Source organism: Paramormyrops kingsleyae, chromosome 5 (assembly GCF_048594095.1).
Source record: "Paramormyrops kingsleyae isolate MSU_618 chromosome 5, PKINGS_0.4, whole genome shotgun sequence".
Classification (NCBI taxonomy): Eukaryota; Metazoa; Chordata; class Actinopteri; order Osteoglossiformes; family Mormyridae; genus Paramormyrops; species Paramormyrops kingsleyae.
The window spans coordinates 6,859,235-6,883,686 of NC_132801.1; the positions used below are offsets into that span (position 1 = coordinate 6,859,235).

General features: G+C 42.4%; 1 protein-coding gene across 1 annotated transcript; it reads right to left on the reverse strand.

The window, feature by feature from the left end:
• Positions 1 to 594: 594 nt before the first annotated feature.
• Positions 595 to 15,103, reverse strand: LOC111859739 (GRB2-related adaptor protein 2-like). The gene is made up of 8 exons (XM_023842712.2): positions 15,004 to 15,103; positions 14,864 to 14,914; positions 3,839 to 3,988; positions 3,512 to 3,603; positions 3,189 to 3,308; positions 2,477 to 2,639; positions 1,562 to 1,642; positions 595 to 1,125 (listed from the first exon to the last, which is right to left on the reverse strand). Exons 3-8 carry the CDS (start codon positions 3,914 to 3,916, stop codon positions 949 to 951), a joined length of 711 nt encoding a protein of 236 aa, XP_023698480.1. The 5' UTR covers positions 3,917 to 3,988; positions 14,864 to 14,914; positions 15,004 to 15,103; the 3' UTR covers positions 595 to 948.
• Positions 15,104 to 24,452: the final 9,349 nt, after the last annotated feature.

Genomic DNA, 24,452 nt, shown 5'->3' on the forward strand with positions numbered 1-24,452 from the left:
GGTAATCAACAGAAATGATCCTGATGGCAAGTATTTGGACACACACAGGTGGGATCTGAACCCCCATCTCTAAAGGAGTGAGACAATGATCGTAACCACGGCACCACCGTGAAGAAGGGGCGATAGCTTATGTTTGGACACCGGTAGATTGTTCGCATATTGACAAGATGTTGTTTTTTTTTTCTTTTTTTGTGGCAATTACGCATCCTTCTAAGTGTTTATCCTGGGGCCTGTATCACAAAGCCGGATTTCCTGCTTTCATGGCTAATTTGTCGGATTTAAGGTAGCCCCGAGTCTAAATGGACTTTATCCTTGTTCAGTAACATTTAGCCCAGACTACCTTAAATCTGACAAGTTACCCAGCTAAACAAAATCTTGATACAGGCCGCTGGTCAGAGCAAAGGGGGACCTGGGGCCTCCCCCAGGGAGCACAGGGTACAAGGCTGGGCTAAGCCTGGGATGGGAGGCCTGCTGTGCCTTGGTTGGGAGGCCTGCTGTGGAAGCTGTGGTCTTCTGAATCTCAGGCTATTTCTCTAGTATCAACACCAGCAAACAAAATGAATCCACACTTCTTTACTCCCCCAGTATTGAAAATTTGCTTTTAACACTGTTCTTTATTTTTCATGTTTCTCAACAAAGTTGCATAAAGTTTTGCTTCCATTATTTAAACTGAAGTAATTGCTGTGTGATAAATGTTCAGAAACAAGACAGAACAAGGTACTACAACTATTGACAAATATTTCAAGTTTCCATGTAATGACATTGCAAACAATAATGACATAAAATAAACCACAATGTCAAAATACCTGTCAGCTTCTCGTAAAATAAAACTTTAGAAACAAAAACCACATCAAAGAGCGCTGTGGAGGACTGGAAAAAGGTCACCGTGAAAAAGCCACTGAAGATGCAGGAGGTCACGGAACCACTAGGGGTGATGCTGCACCGGCCTCAGGGGGATTCGACATAGTTGGTGGGAAAGAGGCCAACTTTCCCGCGCAGTCTCCCCTTCCACCAGGAGGCGTCAGAGCGGTTGAGAACTTCGATGAGGTCCCCGGCATGGAAGCCGAGCTCGTCCTCTTCCTCTGCTTTGAAGTCGTACAGAGCTCGCACCTGTAGAGTCTGGTTCTGAGCAGAACACACACACACACACACATACACACACACACACAGCAGCGGAAATGGCACGTGAGGTATGAGTGTAGGCTGACTTCATACGTACATTCATATGGTAGGCGCTTTTATCAAAATCGACATATAACTGAGAGTCAGGGTCAGTCTCTGGAGCAAGCGAGGGCCTTGCTCAAGTTTCCAAAAGTGGAGTCACTCTGTCAGGCAGTGGGATTTGAACCAGCAACCTTCTGATCACAGACTCAGATCCATTTACTTTAACATTTATTTACTGTATTGTGAGATACATTGAGAGTTTATTTACTTAGTACCTATTGTTGTTTTTGCAATTAAACAACTTTGGCTATGTCTGTTGAAAACATTTAATGGAGTGATCGGAGGAGTTGGTGTTTTTTTGTTTCTGTTTGGTCAAGTTGGTTATTAGGAGGTTTACCTGCGTGTGTGCGATGGCATCGGACTGGTGACGGGGAGGTGGCTCTCTCGGAGATTCTGCACTTCTGCTTTGGTTTCTTGGCTACACCCCCAACCAACAGATAAGGGAATTCAAGTTAGAACAAAACACAAAAGCACACCAACCACAGCATGGTGACACACTGATCCCAATGTTACATACAAGAGTAAAGCCATCTAAAAGAACCTGCCATTCTCTAAACACTGCCAGCCTGGCTGTGGATACAGTATATCCAGAGAAAAAAGTAAATGAGAAAACTAACAAAAAAAACCAACAAGACAATAAAAGCAACATGTTTGGTTTTACTTCTCCATTTGGGTGTCTATACGGCACACACACCACAACAGAGGGTATTAGAAGACAGTTGAGAATTCAAAGAATCGACAATACAAGAGATCTGAGAAGATACAGACCTAAAAAGAAAACAAGAGACATCCGGTAAGAGATAAACGTAAGCGATGTATATTTTCTATTCAGCTGGGAATAAGAATATTTCAGCAAAATGGCAAATAAGGTCAAAGCTCCAAAAATGGGCCCATTATTAGAGAAATATAATCTAAAAGAACAGTTTCCCTTCTTTTATCTCTTAATGCAGTTAAAACGTATCTAGTTATGATTAGTTTGCAATTAAGGGTGGTTTCCTAAGTTATAAAGGAGGAGTGATTGACTGGTTGTTTTTTATGCTTAAACACTCTCATCAGGCCAATTCATCATTCATCTGGCCGAGGAACTTTCAAGGCCTGTAATAACTGCAGAAAAGATGAAAGATGATTTCTGGGTGTGTGAATTCTTAGTAAGTGCTGCAATAGTGTAATAGGATTACAAAGGAAAAGATAATACAACATAACACGGCAGGTACAACAGGCTCTGTGGACCCTCTTCTAAGGTCAGACACACCTGCTGGCCACCTTCACTAAGGTAGATACACCCATGCTTTGTGATGGAGGTTGTCTTGTAGAACTCCATCAACTTGTTGAGGGAGGTGAACTTCTCTGACCACAGGAAGTAGTTCCCCTTGTTGTCCTTCATCACTTTGAAATGTTGGACGTCAGCCTCGTGCCTGCAGGAGAGCAGATTGCAGAGGTTGAGTCGCCAGTCACCTGCATAGACCGGCCAAGTTTCAGTTTGATGGTCACGCGATCTGAGCTACGCTCCTGCAGTGTTCTGCTCAGACACTCGGAGGCGCATTAAACAATAGGAAAAACCCCCCGCTTATGGCTGACATTATCGAACGGTCCGAGCAGATGGATGAGTCATGGGGCCATGGCTTATGCAGACTGAAGCAGGTAAAACATTCCATAAAGCTGCAGCTGCGCAGTCGTATGCGTCCCTCTGCTTGAGGTTGCTCTAAAACTATCTGCTCGTACTAGCCTGTGCGATGAATGCAAGAGGCAGCTGCAGTCACCCCACATATTCAACGTGAATAATGTCTATTTTTATCTGATAGTTTTATCCAGAGCAACTTACACTAAAAGAAAGGACAAAGATACAGGTACAGGAGATGGATGGTGATAATGTTTCCAAGTCACACTACACATTCTGTGCAATATCTATGTAACACATGGATTGGGAGCTGATGTTTTAGGTCCTGGAACATTGTGGTACACACCTGACAGAGATAGAAAAATCCCCCGGGGAACTCTGGCTGCCGCGGATCAGAAAGGCCCCCACCTCCCGGGACATCAGCATCTCCTCCGCCGAGTGCCGCGTGGCATTCTCCTGGTACCAGCTGGACGGCGAGATCCAGAATGCAAAATTAGTGTGGCAGGCGTGTCATCCACAAACACTCCCCTCCCTCCTCAGCTCTGGCGTGAACTGGACTTTTTATTTTGCAGCTTTTGAAAAAGTCTCTTCCTGTCACCTCATGTAAAATTACACCCCCCCCCCCCCCAGCCTTAGACACCAGGGAAATGACGGCACTATAGTTTCTACCTGGGGATCCGGAGCTCGATGTAATTTCTTGGCACAAAGCCTTCTCTACCATTCATCTCTGCTTTGTACCAGTCATCATTGGTGCCTAAGACCTGAGGGAAAGGACAGTTCTCACTGATACAGGTCAGCCGAACGCAGAGGAATCCAAATGTACAGGGAAGACAAAGTGAAAAGGTGATATATCGGCATGCAGCGTTTTCAGTCACATTTCTTTCTTGTGCATGGATGCACTGACCTTCTTCTGTTACTCGCTGGTTCCCTGCTTGGTGTGCAGCGTTACTCTCTGGGCAAATGAAAACACCTTGCGTTCTCTCATACCATACTTACCTTGAGAACCTCTCCCTTGCGGAAGCTGAGCTCGTCCTCGGCTGTGGCACTGAAGTCAAACTTTCCGGTGGCTTCCATGGCGAAGTTGGGGGATGGGAGGGGAGACACGGGATGGGTGAGGGGGTGGGGGGTGTCGTGGAGAGAGGGTACCTTTGAGGAGGAAACACAGAGTAAGTGAATGCCCACGAGAGGCCGGTGTAGGAAATATACCTCTTTGAGACGAGAGTGTGATAATCAGTGCCAATCTGTGTGTGTGTGTGTGTGTGTGTGTGTGTGTGCCCTGAACTCAGTGTGTGACGGGCTGGGGTAAGAAGAGCAGGGTTGTAAGGGTGGGGTTCACACAGCTGAAGGGGGTGCATGCGATTCCAAACTGTATTTAGCATCAGAGTGCCAAATGGTGTGTGGCTGTTGTCCATGCTAAACGCTGTGTATGCTAAACCACGTAACCCGATTTATGTCTTCATCATTTCCAGTGCAAATGCTTTTAAATTATCCTCGTTTTAAGGTATCACTTCAAAATTCCACAGTAATATAACTATTTATTATGCACCGATTACCATCCATCACATAAACTACGCACGTTTTTTTGCAGAATATTCAGTCTTTTAATCTCCATTGCTTTGACCTTATGGAAGAAATGGGGCAGAATATTCGCAAAATGTTACAGTACTTTAGAAACATCATTTAAATTGTGGTCTGTAATATTGCCCGCTCTTTGTCTTCTGGACCTTCTATGCCTTCCCAGAAATGAGAAAAAGGACACGGGAACACAGCTGACAAAGGATTGACTTGTGAAAAACAGCGTCTTCTTCCAGTGCAAAGATGCGATGTCTTTTGTAAGATTTCGGCTTGTCGATCAACCAAGAGGGAACGTACAGAGTCCCGCTTTCTACAGAAAAACGGAGATAGCCTAGGCATGTTTATGGTACATGTACCACCTTATATCACCTATCATGCAGATAGCCTAGGCATGTTTACGGTACGTATAACTACCTTATACCACCTATCATGCAGATAGTCTAGGCATGTTTATGGTACGTGTACCACCTTATATTACCTATCATGCAGATAGCTTAGGCATGTTTACGGTACGTGTACCACCTTATATTACCTATCATGCAGATAGCTTAGGCATGTTTACGGTACGTGTACCACCTTATACCACCTATCATGCAGATAGCCTAGGCATGTTTACGGTATGTGTACCACCTTATACCATCTATCATGCAGATAGCTTAGGCATGTTTACGGTACGTGTACCACCTTATACCACCTATCATGCAGATAGCTTAGGCATGTTTACGGTACGTGTACCACCTTATACCACCTATCATGCAGATAGCCTAGGCATGTTTACGGTATGTGTACCACCTTATACCATCTATCATGCAGATAGCTTAGGCATGTTTACGGTACGTGTACCACCTTATACCACCTATCATGCAGATAGCCTAGGCATGTTTACGGTACGTGTACCACCTTATACCACCTATCATGCAGATAGCCTAGGCATGTTTACGGTATGTGTACCACCTTATACCACCTATCATGCAGATAGCTTAGGCATGTTTACGGTATGTGTACCACCTTATACCACCTATCATGCAGATAGCCTAGGCATGTTTACGGTATGTGTACCACCTTATACCACCTATCATGCAGATAGCCTAGGCATGTTTACGGTATGTGTACCACCTTATACCATCTATCATGCAGATAGCTTAGGCATGTTTACGGTACGTGTACCACCTTATACCACCTATCATGCAGATAGCTTAGGCATGTTTACGGTACGTGTACCACCTTATACCACCTATCATGCAGATAGCCTAGGCATGTTTACGGTATGTGTACCACCTTATACCATCTATCATGCAGATAGCTTAGGCATGTTTACGGTACGTGTACCACCTTATACCACCTATCATGCAGATAGCCTAGGCATGTTTACGGTATGTGTACCACCTTATACCACCTATCATGCAGATAGCTTAGGCATGTTTACGGTACGTGTACCACCTTATACCACCTATCATGCAGATAGCCTAGGCATGTTTACGGTATGTGTACCACCTTATACCACCTATCATGCAGATAGCTTAGGCATGTTTACGGTATGTGTACCACCTTATACCATCTATCATGCAGATAGCTTAGGCATGTTTACGGTACGTGTACCACCTTATATTACCTATCATGCAGATAGCTTAGGCATGTTTACGGTACGTGTACCACCTTATACCACCTATCATGCAGATAGCCTAGGCATGTTTACGGTACGTGTACCACCTTATACCACCTTATACCACCTATCATGCATTTTCGCATTATTAACTCCTTTATTTTCTTTGGGTGGGTGGCATGTCATTACACTGGTGTTTATTTTTGAATATTGCTGGACAAGAAAATGTCCCCTTCAGAAATCCGGAGAAGTTAAATCCCATACGGTCTTCCTGCACTGATCCAGCCTACCTTGACTCATTAAGACTCATTTTCTTTATTTGCCAGGGGGTAAGGACAAAAACATTAAGAAATTTAAGAATATGGCACATTAGCTCAGGCCTTGTCTGAAGATCCTTATAAAATTTTAGTCACACAATCGATCTCATTCAGCTCGGAGGGAATATGATTTTTCAACATTAGATGCTCTACTGAAGTTCTCAGAAAATCATTTCCTTTGATTGTAACCAGACTGCACATCAGGTGAATCACTCATTACCTGTATTTTATCAGCATATATTTATCTTTTTTGCAGCATTTACTACAGGCTACTTATCGTAATAGTCACCCACTTATTTATTACCAACTGTGTGCTATAATTATTTTTATACAGAAATTGTTTTATCTGGTGGGCCTATTTTCTATTGTAATTTTGCAGTTGTGTCCTCGCAGTCTGTAATCACAAGCAGTTTCTTCCGGGATAACAAAAGTATTCTGATTCACTCAAATTTAACACAATTAAAAGCATACGCCTATGTTTAATTTTTTTTCAAAAAAGAAAAAAAAAAACTTCACTGTTTTGTTCCAAAACAAGCCACCGTATTGTTCACTGGAAAAACATCTGAGACTCTAGGTATCTTAAGTTGATATCTTTATATATATTTATATATGTATATATCTATTATATATATATATTATTTTTTATATATTTATATATAAAGTTACATTAATATGCAGTAAAGGGTTTTTGATCCGATTTGGCTATATTTTACATGCCTGGACCCAATATCTTAATCAATTAAGTTTTTTGTGTACATGCCTAAAACAATTCTGCTATATATTTATGATGAAGTTATCAATATTTAAAGATTTCAGTGGAATCAAGCAAATCAAGTATCATTGTGTTGTTTCATAATCCCATCGACGGTTGTAATTTATTTCCAGAAGTTCAGATGATTAGAAAGCTTAATTTTTAACTCATACAGATATACACTCACCTAAAGGATTATTAGGAACACCTGTTCAATTTCTCATTAATGTAATTATCTAATCAACCAATCACATGGCAGTTGCTTCAATGCATTTAGGGGTGTGGTCCTGGTCAAGACAATCTCCTGAACTCCAAACTGAATGTCAGAATGGGAAAGAAAGGTGATTTAAACAATTTTGAGCGTGGCATGGTTGTTGGTGCCAGACGGGCCGGTCTGAGTATTTCACAATCTGCTCAGTTACTGGGATTTTCATGCACAACCATTTCTAGGATTTACAAAGAATGGTGTGCAAAGGGAAAAACATCCAGTATGCGGCAGTCCTGTGGGCGAAAATGCCTTGTTGATGCTAGAGGTCAAAGGAGAATGGGCTGACTGATTCAAGCTGATAGAAGAGCAACTTTGACTGAAATAACCACTCGTTACAACCGAGATATGCAGCAAAGCATTTGTGAAGCCACAACACGCACAACCTTGAGGCGGATGGGTTACAACAGCAGAAGACCCCACCGGGTACCACTCATCTCCACTACAAATAGGAAAAAGAGGCTACAATTTGCACTAGCTCAGCAAAATTGGACAGTTGAAGACTGGAAAAATGTTGCCTGGTCTGATGAGTCTCGATTTCTGTTGAGACATTCAAATGGTAGAGTCAGAATTTGGCGTAAACAGAATGAGAACATGGATCCATCATGCCTTGTTACCACTGTGCAGGCTGGTGGTGGTGGTGTAATGGTGTGGGGGATGTTTTCTTGGCACACTTTAGGCCCCTTAGTGCCAATTGGGCATCGTTTAAATGCCACGGCCTACCTGAGCATTGTTTCTGACCATGTCCATCCCTTTATGACCACCATGTACCCATCCTCTGATGGCTACTTCCAGCAGGATAATGTACCATGTCACAAAGCTCGAATCATTTCAAATTGGTTTCTTGAACATGACAATGAGTTCACTGTACTAAAATGGCCCCCACAGTCACCAGATCTCAACCCAATAGAGCATCTTTGGGATGTGGTGGAACGGGAGCTTCGTGCCCTGGATGTGCATCCCACAAATCTCCATCAACTGCAAGATGCTATCCTATCAATATGGGCCAACATTTCTAAAGAATGCTTTCAGCACCTTGTTGAATCAATGCCACATAGAATTAAGGCAGTTCTGAAGGCGAAAGGGGGTCAAACACCGTATTAGTATGGTGTTCCTAATAATCCTTTAGGTGAGTGTATACAAACTTAATATTATTAAGTTAACAAATATTATTAGGGTAATATTATTAAATAACTAACAACTATAGTTGTTTATCCGTTGCACATCATTATCAGATGATTACTAATCCTATATTACAACACTGTGTAAGTCACCTACTTTCACACAGCTGTCAGGTCCGTTAAGACTGTAACAACCACTGAGTAGTCTCTGACTGTAACAACCACTGAGTAGTCTCTGACTGTAACAACCACTGAGTAGTCTCTGACTGTATCAACCACTGAGTAGTCTCTGACTGTAACAACCACTGAGTAGTCTCTGACTGTAACAACCACTGAGTAGTCTCTGACTGTAAACCTTGTGGAGTTTAATTATGACTTGCTTGCAGGTCACTTTGGACAAATGTGCCTGTTAAATGTTAAATGTACAGGGACGCTGAAAACGTTTTTCTTAAAAAGGGGACACACTGGAATTTGCGTTCAGTCCGGGGCCCCTATCAATAATTATTCTGATCAGACAATCAAAATTTGAGGTGTTCCTCTGAGATCACTTTCAAAAATAATTCAGGCAGATCAGAAGCCAACAGCTGTTTTTGACCTCACCCATGGATGGCTCTGGTGTAATGCCATGATGTTAGAAAAACAGAATGAAAGAGACTGACGCCGAATGGGGGTAAGACGTGTAATGATGTCCTTACAGTTGAGAACATTGCACTGCTTCTGATGCATGTTTTGATAATTCCAAATAAAAATGGGTTTTTGTGACTGTAAGTTTTAAATCATCCTATTGTTACATGTCTATTCAACCTTTAATTCTAACGGATACATCAAAACATAGCATGTACAAGAATCACACATAACAAAGCATCCTTTCACTGACTAACTGGTTATCCTGGTCAGAGTCATGAGGAAATTATTATCCATACTGTATATGATTTGAGCAAACTATGAGAGAGCAGTGTTTCTTTAAATGCAGTGATGACAGTTAAGCAAATAACTACAGCAGCAAAAATACAAACTTGGCTGTCATGCCTGTCAATCAGCATCATTTGGTGTATATGCATAAGTCAATAATGCAGGGCCCCAGTGCTGGACCCAATACAGGGCCCCAGTGCAGGGCCCCAGTGCAGGGCCACAATGCAGAGCCCCAGTGCAGGGCCACAATGCAGGGCCCCAGTGCAGGGCCACAATGCAGGGCCACAATGCAGGGCCACAATGCAGAGCCCCAATACAGGGCCCCAGTGCAGGGCCACAATGCAGAGCCCCAGTGCAGGGCCACAATGCAGAGCCCCAGTGCAGGGCCCCAGTGCAGGGCCACAATGCAGAGCCCCAGTGCAGGGCCACAATGCAGGGCACCAGTGCAGGGCCACAATGCAGAGCCCCAGTGCTGGACCCCAGAACAAAAGCATCTCTTCTCTCTGCTGCTTTTATGCCATTTCCTCCCATTTCCGTTGGTTTTGAGAAAAAAGACTCAAAGTGTATTCTTACAAAATGCATATAACTCAAATTCAGAAAACTGATTCATATTCTCCTGAATTCTTAAGATAACCGAAACATTGGTATCCAGCTCACTGTCAAAAAGAAAAAAAAAAGATTTCCCGAGCTCTTTTTAAAAAAAATGTTAGCTCAGTGTTAGCATATTCTGTGCTTTTTGTTGTTCATTTTCATTTGCTGAACCATTGGATGCTGACTGAAGCTCCTCCTCCCCTCGTGTGAAAACCAAACCTCTGATGCACTTTTGTGCCTTATTAGAAATGCCATGCATGGTCACATGTTCACACTCGCACATGAGGAGGTGTCAAACTAATTGGCTCAAACTGGATTGTCCATTTAACTTCACTGGATGAAACATTTATGTAATCACTATTGTTACAATGAAGTGTATATGCAGCTTTGTTCCTCAGACAATAGAAATATGCATATTAAATATCATTCAATAAATATTTGGCTCACTTTTAAACCATAATGGCAGCCCGCATATAACTTAAAACCTGTGTGCTGTTGTCTCTGTATGAAATGGTGTGAACTCAAACACCTGTTCTTGCGGGGGCCAAAATCTTGGGCCCCACGTGCATCAGCATCCACTCAAACACCTCCACCGTCGCCCCGTATGTTTGCACGTCTGCCATTTACACGTCTCACTTGGTAAGGCAAGACCTCACTGGTGTGGAGACTGCAGTCCAAAGAGCAGAAGAGAGAAATCCTCCAACTCCCTGTGCCAGGTGGCTGTGCTCTACGAGAGCTTCGGCGGTGGCAGTGAGGTTACCACACGGTGCTGACTGCATGTTCCATTTCAAATTGCCAGTGTAACGCTCGCTCAGAGTCCGTTTCGTGAAAAAAATCACCCTCTATCCGTGGAAACATAGCCATGCAATTCATACCATTTCCAACACTGTACTTATACTAATTAGTTGCCGATATCCCAACAAGTAATTATACCACGGCAAATCAGGAATCCTATATCATGATGGTTGTTTGGTCCATACTCTTCTTATCTACATTTACAGCATGATGTTTTTATGACAAGTTACAGATTAAGAGCAACAGCAAGTCCTTCATCCGGGAATAAATCGCATGGATTCAGGGGTCTGCTGTTCACTCAGTTTCGACGCTTCTCTATACCATCTCACAGTGAAACACGATAAATTTGGAACATCGTGCCAGCATTGGAGGCTGAGGCTGTTGGAAATCTTAAAACTGCATTTTCTTACCGGGGTTTAATTTTCTATTTTATTCCCTTGGTAAGAAAGGAGAGTCACGTCACAATGCTGAATATCTCTCGCATCATCACCCCTGCTCCTCTCTGATGCCACTGCAGTAAAATGTAACGGCTCTGAGCTGTTTTTTTTTTTTATTCCTCCTTACAATTTCCCCTTTTCTGTGGACCGTCACAGTGGTTTTTTGTCTCTCAATCAGTTGTCATGAAGAGGATCTTTGTTTAGCCAAACAAGGAAGTAACCTTGTAAAAAAATACTTATGAAGCACAATTTTGGAAGACAGATGTCACTAACATTTGCTTTTCGGCCCCAGGCCAGTGGCCAAAGGGGCCGGCGGCTTGTCAAACTCCAGGAAAGAAGACGCTTCTTAATTAACTGACCCAGACAAGACAGACTAAACAGGTGAAGGTCACCCTGAGCATCAGGAGAACCTAGAGCACTATCACGGTGCTTCTGGAAAGCACTGTGGCATGATCGTCCAGGTACCAGAAAGGACATCTGAGGAACTGAGCATCTTAATGATAGTGTTGGTTCAATCGAAAAAAAATAAACAATCGTAACGACCTTGCTAATATATGCAGTGCAAAAAAAAATTATACAAGCGCAAACCATTATCCATCCATCCATCCATGCCACTTATATAGGACAGGGTCATGGTGCGTTATTATTATTATCATTATTGTTGTTGTTGAAGTATTATTTTTTATATTTTACAAATGAGTAATGACCTCTGCATCTGAATTATGTCAACTTCCTTTTTTGGCCAACCCATGACTACAGGGTGAAATGACCATTTATTACTCACCCCCTACATAAAGTAAAATATCAGTAAAAAGCACTAACTGGCAGTCCTGAATCGTGAGCTACATCCTTTATATAAGACATGGCAGTGCCCAGAAAGTGCCACATCTGGCATCAGCGCTACGTGCTGCACACAGCCATGCCCCCCACCCCAGCTGAGGCACATGGGTATATCAGGAAGGACAGTGCACATTTCCGTGTGACAGAAGGTTGATTGTTACCTGGAAAGTTTTGCTTATTGTCAGACAACAGTCTGCAGTCATAAATAGCTGGCCAAAACATTTGCTTGAAATATGCATAAGGTGTCACATGGATAACGGAGAAAATGGCTAACTTGTATTATCGATTAAGCTTCACTCAAGACTAATTTAACGCCACCGCTACTGATACAACTAATTTATTAATCATTAACGTTAATGATAACAATCAAACTATTCAGTAACATATCTGATCCTGTAGCAAACTAGTAAGGAGACATTGACGCCGTACAGGCATGAAGATCCAGACGTACAGGCATGAAGATCCAGACTTGCAACATGCTAAGTGCGCACAACATCCACTGAGGTATAAAAAAATCCTGCTGACTGGAAAACATTTGCTAAACTGATTCAGAGAAAATACGAAAACATTGATCTAATCACATTTATGTGATATAAATATAAAATAAGCATGTCACTCACATTCATTATTGAATTCACACTGAGAGCATTCGAAAACACAACACCGATCAATTTATCATCTGTAGGATTTACATATGTTTTAAAATGCCAAGCATATGTACTTATCTAGTATTTAAACCCAGAACATTGTCTTGATGAGTGATTGTTCTTCAGGACAGAGAATCATAAACTGCATCGTCCTGAAACAACCACACATATTATTTTAATCCTGCAGAGTAATTTTAACTTTTCAAAGTGGCTGTTTAAGAGCTGGCAATTGAAATAAGAGGTCAGGTGACCATCTGAATGTTATGCTATTACTGATAAGTGAAGAGCATGTCAAAAGTTTTAAAGCAATTTATTAGGATGGCAATATTATGTCCTAGGATTGATTCTCCCAAAATGTTTCTGAATTTTTATATGAACACAATGAATTCCCGTTTGTAATGCACTGTCATGTTTTTGTGTCATTTTTGGACTTACATCAGTAAGGATACAGGTTCCCCCTAATGACCCAGGATTCGGCTGAGGCTGACCAGACCGGATGCCTTTCCTGAGAACCATCCAGAACTCCACGTGATGATGGGGACTGTCACTTACGCAATCCGCCAAAAGCACGGCACTGCTACAGAGTGAACAGCCGTCCCTTGTTTGAAACATCATTTGCTGAATGTAAATTCAGACTCTTAGTAAAAATAAAGGTCAAAGAATTCAATAATATTACTTCATTAGGTACACAGTTTCATTTTTCATTAATCTTAATTCTTTGTTTTGGATTGTACTTCTATGCAACTACAATAAATATTCTTTTGTGACATCAGGAGAAGCAGGGCTGCAGTACGCAGGCCTGCCCATCTCACATTCTTCATCTTATGCCATGGCGTTTGCTCTAAAGTGTGACGTTTCCATTTTTCAACGGAGTTGAAATGCAATCCACTCATTGTCTCCAGTCATCTTTTCAATAATTTCATTTCAGATTTGTTCAGTAGTGGTCATAAATATATTTTTCTATGCCTCATTACAGGTGCCAATTCAAACAGTTCAAACAGCTCAAATTTTTATTTGAAGGACTGTTGGGATTTAATTTCCATGCGGGTTCAAAAAACCTTTCTGTTAAAGAGAACTAACATAATCTAGAAAATGAATTTTGCCTTTTTTTATTGTGAAGCATAATTTTCCTGCAAAACATGCACATTTTGGTCAAGCATGCATTTCATGGTCGCAAAATCCTGGTGTGCAGAAAGTTTTTCACACACTTTTTTTATCATTTCACACCAATTTGCCAAAAGTAGACAGCACTGTGTTGCATGAAAACAAGCAAGTATATCCATTAATGGCTAAATGCATTCTGAGACGGCCTCAAGCTTAATTGAAAGCATTCAGAAGATGTTGGGGAAATGGTGTGTAAACCAGAGTTTAAAACAAGGGTATCTAGAACTCTACCCAGATCTTACAGTTTGCATTTTAGATCCAAATATGTGACTGAATTCCTCTCTCTGTTTAAACATCATGTTAAGTATTGACCTTTGTCCCTTTCAGGCAAAAGTAATTTCTTAATTAATGAATGTCGAAGCACAAATGCGCTAATACATCCGCACGAAGAAGAAAAAAAGTTTTCAGATACTGTAGCTTGTTTACGATCACCACGTGCTTTGGCTAACTAATATTGCTTTCTGCATATAATCAAATATACCATAAAATAAATAGAATTTAATACGCAAATGTAGCATATGGAAGACGGACATGTGCTCACGACGGTTTTTGCCATCGATGAGCTGACATATTGTTTCACGGTTTCCAAAGTTACTCTTATTGTCTATAAATGTCAGTAGAACAATTGATGGGTATTAAAACTGTCAGACAACCATCGCATTCATTTCAATCCCATGCATCATTAATATATGTAGCTTATATTCATGTATATTGGCATCGGCCAGTATAGGGAATCTATAATATTCGGCAGCAGATGATAAAACGTAACTTTGTGTCGTATTTTATGTTTATCTATTTTCAGCCATCATCTGTAACAATAAGTGCATTGCTATAAACTGAAAATGCTAACTTAAGTTATTGATAAAGTGTACAGTGAGACAAATGAGAATTTCATGCAAAAATATAAACGGAAAACCATTCAAACATATAAACCGATACACATATACAGTACACATAACCCCCGACATTAAAATCACGAAATAAAATGCACATGACTACTTACTTAAAAGAACCACATAAAGAGCTCCTCGCCCGAAGCCTATTACGCCCGTTCCTGTAAAGTTATAAAAAAAAAATATATGTCCTCATTCGGAAATAAGACGCAGGTTGAAAACAATGTTTGAGTCAAACAGAAACTCTCACGGATAAAATGTAATCTAAATGCGCAGAAGCAGCTGCCTCCGCCGCGACATCGTCGCCCTGCTCTGGGCAGAAAGGGGAAAAAGCAGAATGAGTATCTGAGTTACCCTCCTCCCCCCCCCCTTGCTGCTCCCCCCCGCCCGCCCGCCGCCACCCCCGCCTCCGCGCCTCTCGGGTACCGCCGCAGCATCTAAACACAAACTTGCTTCACGCCACCGTTGAGTAAAACATACAGGGTGGTTTTTGTCAATAATTTTAACAGCTTTCTTTTTGTTTTTTTCTTTGTTAAAATTGTATAGTTACTAATTGTAATAGGCCTATATTTTTTCATGAGTGCCATTGTTCTAAACGTGCATAATTTGGCGCATTAAACTTAGGTTTCCAGCGCAATTTCTGGCTTCCTATAATTATTCCGTAACCGATTTTGTAGCATATTTATTGTCATTTGCAATAAATTTACCGAATAATCTGTGAGCAAATCGGTGTATGAACTTCAGCATGCCGTTAAAAGGCCCGTTTTGTTTTTCTTTTGAGAAAAAATGGCTTTTATTAAGAGTACTTTGATTTTTGGATGGAGGGATACATTTGAATTTATTTTTTTTAAATATAGGAATTTACTGTAATATGTATGCCTCTTGATGTATGGACCAGGATTCTGTGTCGTTACTGATTTATGCAATACAAGAAGCCAAGGTAGACCCCAGGATGGTGGACGTCTCAGTTTAATATTTACTTTCTTATAGTCAATCTGCATCTCAACCTGGATTCAACCGGATCTGAATTCACACCGGATCCTTTGCCTCAGATGAGTAAAGCTCCCATAAAACTACGCAAACGACATCCCTGGCTTCACTGGGAGAGGTCGATCACAGCTGTGGCCACAGTGGTCCACAGGTACTACACTTTGGCCACAGCTCTCGAAACCCCCACCCCCCTCACTGCACCACGTCCTGGGGGGACCACAACCACAGACAGCGGCTCCTGGGCTGTTCCAGGCCCCCGGGGAAGCAGCCACACAACAGCAGGGACATCTGACTTCAACGACCCATTTCTATTGTTACTTAGCAACCAAGCCGCCAGGAAACCTACATATTCCCCTAAACAGCAGTATTACCAGCGTGCTGTTCAACGTGCAAAGGCACAACTGCAGGTAACACTTTCAGTTTCTTCTGCTATTACACCACCTACATTGGAGACCTGCACATTTCCCAATATATGTGCACAGTATGTTACGAATTTATTTAAATAGTAAATTGAAAGCAGGCGACCGCATTCTGTAGCACAAACGGTGACTAATTACAGCAAACTGCATAACATCAAGTTGGAGGCTGGTATTCTGTTCTGCACCACAGTGCCTTTCTGTTTAAGCCTGTGGTCTACCACTTTATGTTTTATACAGCAAAAAATGGACCCATTAGAAGTTCTGTGTTGCCCCAAGCTGTTTAAAATATTCACATATTTGTACATCATTTGTATTGACTGGCTTGCACCATGTTAGCCTGATGCTACACTATTACAATAAAATACGGCAAAACTTTTCGCTTTTCTCACTAACTTTTATGCCGCTTTAATTTACGAAAACTTCCCGCATGCAGACCATCTGCACAAGACGCTGAAATGGGGTAGAATTAAGTTTCAGGATACGTTTTGGTTGGATATTTGGTTAATTTTCAGACCGGTTTATCTAAGTCAACAACAAATGTGCACCTCTTGTTATCATGATCATTATTATTGTTATGTTTAATTTATATAGACTAGTTCCTTTCCAGAGCTCCACGTCTCTTTGCACCAAACATTTCGTTTCAGACAAAAATAAAATTTTGAGAGGAATCAAGAAATTCGATTCCCTCATGTAGGCGTTTGCGTTTTAATACTGAATGTGAATATTTGAAATGTCATCCAGTAATTACGATGAACAAGCAGGGATTACGGTAACATTAGTAAACACTGAAAACAACAATTATTCAGTTGAAAAGTATGTGTTGCTATGAGTTCAAATAAAAGGGCACAGTGGAGATGCGTTAGGACCATGGGAGTCGGTAGGTCCGATTACTCTGGGCTATAGAAAAAAACCTCAAGCCCCAGATCTTTTCAATAGATAGAAACAATCCTGGTTGGGACTGAAACCAGGTGAGGCTGCATGGTTTGGTATTTTCTTGTCTTCGATGGAGATACGAGCTTGTTTTAAAAAGGTCATAAAAAATAGAGCACCGCAAAACTTGCCGAGCTCAAAAGTTTGCTGTATATATCATGGGCATGACATCTTTCCGATGAAAGTTATCACAAAATCGTCGCACAATATTTGGTATTTTAAACATATATGTTACATGCATTCGAGTTGCAAGCGATTCGGTGACATTTCGGTTAAAACCACACTTGCGAGACAAAACACCTGCCCTTTTGTTCGCAAGGCAAACCGCTCAGGAGAGTCTTTTTTCCACCTCGTACCCCACAGTGTGCTCTGTCCCGACAAGCGCGCTCCTGCGAGCGTCACGCGGCCGAGCGCTCGCACCCTGACCTCAGCGCAGGAGCTGCAGGCGCAGACGCAACCCTACCGGCTTCCGTCCGGTTGCAACCGCTCTGCCTGCGCTGGTGCAGCGGGGGTGGGGGGGTTGCTGTCTTTTGTTTCAAATCACTTCCTACAAGTGGAAGGAGGGGGTGGAGAGCGGTACTACTTTTCACTCATTTGTACAGCCGGATGTAAATGATGAGACATCCTCCTAGCTCAAGTGACCTGTATATATTTTTTTTGTTTATCGAGCCCGCGTGTACACAGTCATGAGAAAACCGCACACCACACAGTGCCAGGAACTGGAGAGCAGAGGTATCGCGCTCAGCACAGTGTATTACCGACATGGCACTCTACCGCCCTCTATCTGTCACCTGTGTTTATTACGGAAAGTGCGTTACTTAAATTCCACACTTAATCATTATTCATTTACTTTGTGAGTGGCCGAGCAGTCTTGGTGGTGCCGATGTGTTCGCTGGTCACAGTTCTTCTCCAGCATTGCTGAGGTTGAGTGCTAGAGAGGTTTAGTAAGAGGATTAAACTTACAAAGGTGGTCACTGCCTTCTGATAGCTTGAAAGATTGGCTGATAGCCAATGCATTCCGTCATCCTTCACCCAACACTGGCCCGAGGAAGGTTTGATAGGGTTAGACTGCAGCACTAATGGAGTGCTATGAAAATATTTACCTTTGTTTTCTCCCCGAAGATGTGAAATTACAATAATTCTGCTAGGAATGATTTTCATGGTACATGGTGCAAGTCACTCTCAACTCTTCTCACCAGAATTGACTGGAAGATAGCTGCATTGTCACCAGTTTCATCATAAACTCAAAAAGCATAGACACAGCCACCCATCTTGTAACTACTTATCCTGGTCAGGGTTAGGATGATAGATGTGTCATGTTAACATTATAGGCAGAAAACAGCTCTATTATTACATTGTTTTGTGTCATATGTAATTTATCACACTATTTTATAGCAGCATTTAACAGCCTGCAAACTCCATATTTACATTACATTGCCGAATGTCCACAAGCTGTTAACTGCTGTTATAAAATAGTTCAAAAACAATGTAATACGTAGTAGAGCTGTTTTCTGCCTTTTTCTGTTTGCACATTATGTTGTGTGTGTGTGTAAAGATGTCTGGGAGACCTTGCTGGGAGGGATGCTTTATAAAAATGAATCACACTGAATTCAGTATTGACGGAGTCCCCACAATGATTTGTTTTATAAGTCTGGCCTCAAGCATGAATTAAATCTTCACGACCTCCGCTGATCTCGCAGCAGCAGGGTCACATGGGGTTTGGACAGACCTGTGAACTTTCATCCCTGACTTGTGCAGTATTTTACTAAGAACTCCCAATGCTAACATTTGCTCTTTGAGCTAAAGACACAAACCCTCTAATTCAAAGGACTTAATCAGATGCTGACATCATGCTTGGAGAGAACATTGGCCTTGGTGTGACCCACTAGCACTGTCATTTCTGTCACTAGTTACTTTTACTCAGATGTTTTATTCATTGTGAAGTATGTATTTTGTAGAATTATCGATAAATAAGCACTACATAATTGTCTAAACTAGCTTCAAGGAGTTAAAATCAATTGTTTTTGTTGTAAGATTGGACAAAAGGTAGGTGAGAAATACCCACAAAGGAGCCATCCCAACATCAGCGCCAGGGTTTCTGTCCAGCGGTGCCGGAGTCCATCAGGCAGCACGTTGCAGGAAGCAGAAGCCTGTCAGGACCCGTCCCGGGGCCGCTGACTGGGCAGGAGGTTCCTGAGCGAGTCGAGCCGGAAGACGACTCAAGTGTCTGTGGCTGATGAAATTGGGGCGAAGCCACAAAGAGCACACATGGCAGGCAAAGACAAAAGCTGTCGTGCTAATTATCTCCATGATAATAGTATTTCATCTCACGAAGACTTAATTAGGGGCACTAGGTAGCATAGTGGTTAAGAATTTCTCCCCAGTAAAATCATTTGCGTAAATATGTGTAAACGGCTGAAATTGTAGGTCACGCTAAATTAAATTTGAATATATTTAGTGCTGCACAGCACGTATCATTTAAGATCCATCAGTATTAGCCTGTATTGCATGTTATTGTGGGTAAAGTCTTCCTGAATCATCCTTACGTAAAATCGCAGGACATAGAGATTCTCTTCTATAAGAGGCAGAAACAGGAGAGAGCAAAGCCGGCAGCCTGTAACCATTTTCAGGGTTAGGGTGCCAACAATGATATAATCGATAATTCTATTATAATAGAACTTCGTGGTGACTAATGGGGCGTACAGAGCTGGCCCGTGACTTGTGTACGTCGCTAAGGACACAGCTTGGCCTTGTGAAGGTGGGGTCTGAAATAAAAGCAGCGCGCCTGAGGTACACAGCTGACATCTAGTGGTCACATGCTGCAGCTACATACTTCCTGCTTTTTTTGTTTCGGTGCAGTAAAGACAAGGAAGGTAACAGAAGGCATGAAGGATTCGAGGCTCCTACACTCTCCCTGATGTTATCATTCACCAGCAGCGTCGTAGCAGTTACCAGGTTCTGAGTTTTTAAATCACTTGCCTAATTAGAAATTAATACATTTTCTTTGGAATATAAAACCTCATAATTTTCCTCATTCCAAGTGTCCTGGGTCTGTAATGGACAGTTATTCAGCCCAGGGTGCCAAGAGCCATGTGATTCCTGGGATTGGCTTTAGACTCACCACGGTCCGGTTACTAGGAAGTAGTGATGTTAAGCTTGACACCGAAGCTCCGAGGCATGTGTCAAAAAAAACGATACAGTGCGTTCTGAAGCAGAGCTTCGATGCTTCTTCCGTTCTACCCTAAACACGTGACCATGGTGATCCGAAGCTTCGTTCTGGGCTAAACCACGTGACTGCTTCAGAAAAGTGAAAATGAGACGCGAACCTCAGTGACCCCAATATACCACGTACTGAAGACCGTTTGAGGTTCTGGGATATGTAGCTGGCTGTGTATCCACACTTATACGAACTTGCAGTACAGTTTTTATGCACTACAGCGTCCTCCGTTCCATATTCTCCAAAGCAGGAGAAGTGGTGAATAAAAAACGTAACCAACTTAGCCCCCCGCAATGTTGAACAAATACTGTTCCTGAATAAAAATCTGTAGACTAATGGCCCCTCTTCCGTTACAGAAGCACCCCTTCCCAGTTAAGTCAATGGTTTCCCAGTCCACAAGAAGTCACATTCAATTTCACCAGGTCATTAATGTTCATAACGCACTACAGACCGTTTGAATTTTTGCCAATTTATAAATATTCAGATTCACTGCACTCACTCAAAATTAAGTGTCATTTCCTTATTTGACCACTTGGTGTCACTAATGGTCACCATTTCGGAAGGCTTCGAGTACTGAACCATTTTTCGACACACTTGAAAAGGAAGCTTCAGTGCTTTGGAAAGCTTCGTTTTGCCATCACTACTAGGAAGTTTGGGAGCAATTTGAAGCAGTTTGTCGAGTGTACAGGCACTCGAACACCCCCCCCTGGGGGGCGGGAGGCCACAGTGCTGCCCACTCTGCTTCCGCTCCAGCAGGAAACTCGTGACTGATAGTAAAATGAAGGTTGTAATGGCAAATTTTGATATTCCCTTTCCACTCCAACAACATTAATATACGATTAACTCTCCCTCTGTCTGATTCATGATGCATCTCTCTGTGCAGTGTTTAAGTTCAAAGCTGCATGCTGATGGCTGAAATGATTAGGACCTGCCTCAGCAGGAAGGAAAGCTCTTTCAGCACAACCTTCTATATTTAAAGTTCTGTCATTTCCTGCGCTCCGCCCCCCCCCCCCCATCCCCCCCAATCTATGCCACCCCAAGCATGTAGCGCTACAGGCTCATATCATTCGCCTCACTCAGCCTGTCCATTGCACGCGTGGCCTGCAATGTGAGAGGCCACTCCCACAAAAAGACTCAAACACACTGGCAGTGTTTTCTGACATCTTTGTCACGTCTCTCTCGCTCTGGAAAAGCACAAAAGCAGAAGTTGCGAGGCAATGCCCCTTCCCTTATTTAAAATAAAAGAACATAACTTGTTGAGACTTTTAACTCTTTCTTTTTCGATTTTACAGTTGCCAGTTCTACTGGAATTATTTAGGTTAGACATAATCCTTGGGGGAGGTCGGGGAAAACTGTTGAATGTTTTTCATTTTAGAAAATGTAGAAAAAGGACACAATGGAAAAGTTCCAAAATAACATTGTACTAGTTTGCTAAACATCAGTGGTGTTTATGGGATTCTAAGTTTTGCAGGATGGTTATTGTATCACTTTGAAAAACCCTGTTAAACAATCCTCCCCAATCCAATCATACTTTATCTGTGTGGTAAAGTGAAGAAAAAATAAAAAAATGAGGGCTTGATATTCCGCAAAGGGCCTATTATACCTTAATGTGAAAGAAGATCTTTGAAAATAAAATTGCACATTGTACTGTGTTCATCTACTGTCAAGGCATAATTAATATATGTAATACTCAAATTAACCTCAGTACCCCTTTTATTAAAATTGAATGATTACTGTACTAATGCATAATTTGACCTCAATACCACTTTCATAATTTAAAGATGGCTGAGTATAATATTGATTTATTCATGATATCCTGAGAGCAGCAGGGTACTGTGGGTAATTGCAGGAATTCAGCAGAATAGCTACATCTTTGGGTTGCACTGTAATGAACTGGAGCTTGTGCGCTGGAATGGCAACACATCCCTGGTCTTCGGTTTGAGTCGCAGTCCCACAAAATGCTCAGTCTCTCTCACACTTGTGCTGTCGACGGTGTACAGCCAGTGTGTCTATTTCTTAAGACTGTAACCCGAAATGGGTTAATATCTCACCAGGTGTCTCATACTGCATACCTCTATTCACTCTGTCTATAACTGTCTCTGAAACGCTCGGTTAGAGCTTTTAGCCCCACCCCCAATGAGTTCAACGTGCTCTGATTGGTCAGTTTGCCATACACATTCTGCCCATGTCTTGCCGTCAGCAGTCCAATCCTTGCAGGTGTACGTTGGGCTTATAGACTTTGCAGGCCGTTTACATGCACATGAAGCTATGTAATAGCTACATAACTAAAGGAAAGCTATATAACTAAAACTATATAACTGAAGGAAAGGGGAAAACCGTAACATCATAAAAGGGCCCCTTTAAGACATGTTTGGTGTGACTGTTGGAAATGTTCCTTTTGTGAGAGTGTGTGACCAAATGTGCTTGCATTCATTTTGTGCCACATGACAGTACAGATTGTCCTTGCAGAAAGGTGTTTTGCTGGTTTTTCCAGTCCTTATTCCAGACTTATTAGTCCGTCAGAAAAAAAATTGCTTTACCGTGCAGACCTATCGCCCACTCACTCAGAAAAGAACCTGCGTATTTCCTACAGTTACATTACACGGATATCCCACAATAGGTGTACGGAGGTCCTTTTGAAGCTTTTCAGACATGTACTTTTTTTCTGTAAACAGGAGGGGGCGCTGTGGGACTTCTACTAAAACCTGAATTCGGTTTAAAAAAGACTAATTTAAAATATGCATGCACCTAAGGGGCTTCAGCGATATCATGTACTGGATGATTAAGAGAAATGGACACATTTACCTACCCAGAGGAACATTAATATTATAACAAGACCAAAGTGGGCAATAAAAAAGCACTAGATTAAATGATGGGCCATCGTTTCACCTAACAATAAATTGTCTGGCAAAAAAAGGTTAAAATCTGACTCTGTCTCCATGTTGATCTGCTATCTGCCCCCCCTATTTTACACCCCATCCAGCCCCCAGGAGGACTGAGAAGGAAAGAGTTAGGGGATGGGGCCATGTGGGGGGGGCTGATCTAGTTTTTGGGGCTCAGGCAGGATGAGCAGTGCCCGCTCCTTTTGAGAGAGCAGATGGCACCTTGGCCGGACTCCCTGTCCTTCCTAACCCGACGCCACATGGGCCGCTGCGCCCATACATCACCACACCCTCTCACGGCCACCCCATCCTCCTCACCGCACCACAGCAACCTCCCCTCCCTGACCTTCCACCTGCACTGCACCAGACCCCTAAGGACCGCCCCCTCGCCCCCCCAGCTTGAAGCGATAAGTAACCAGGAAGTTATCAAACCAGATTCCGAATGGGCGCGACCTCAGAGTGTTCCCAGGTGTGGTCCCAGGACTTCGTCACACGTCTCAGCTGGCCCCAGATGCTGTGTGAACCCAAGCACGTAATAAGGCTGTTTGGGTTCGTGAATGCTCCAAGGGTTAGAACTTACAACCTCCTGGATCTCAAACCACTGTGTAGAATTTTCTCTTTTTTTATTCACACTCTTCCTTTGGAGAATCATTTTTTTTTTCTGCAAGAAAGAATATGGCTTGAAATTACTAAAAACGGCGTGGGGGGGTTAAAAAAAGCTCGGGGGCAAGAAGTGGCAAGGAAATAATCTGGAAATATTCTGCTTAATAGCGAGAGTTGTGGGATGTCAGTCTTGAGTGACTGAAGTAATTGGAACAAACGAATGTTCACATGAAAGACCACACAAGACTCGTGCTATTCTGGAGTATATTTCATTTATATGCAAATCGATAGTGGCATTTTGGTACTCGCCGGGCGTGACAGCGATGGAATGCCATCAGCTGAGACCCCACATCCCTCCCCTTCTCCCATCCTAGTGCCGAGTGGCCTGTGTTATCTGCCTACATCTTGTTTTTGCTCCGTTTTCCAGTCATGCTATGAAGATCTTACACATCTCCCCTTTCACATACAGTATATCTGCCACTTTCTGCTGCCAGTCAGTCCACCTGCAGGGGTTGGGGGGGGGGGGACATAGGGGGGCTATAAATCATAAAGAGGTCCCAACCAATGATGCGTTTTGATTAGGTGAGTGATAGGGGAGAAGACATTCTGGTGGCCATTCAGCTTTCACAGCATCCCTGTGGCCCCACCCCTGTACACA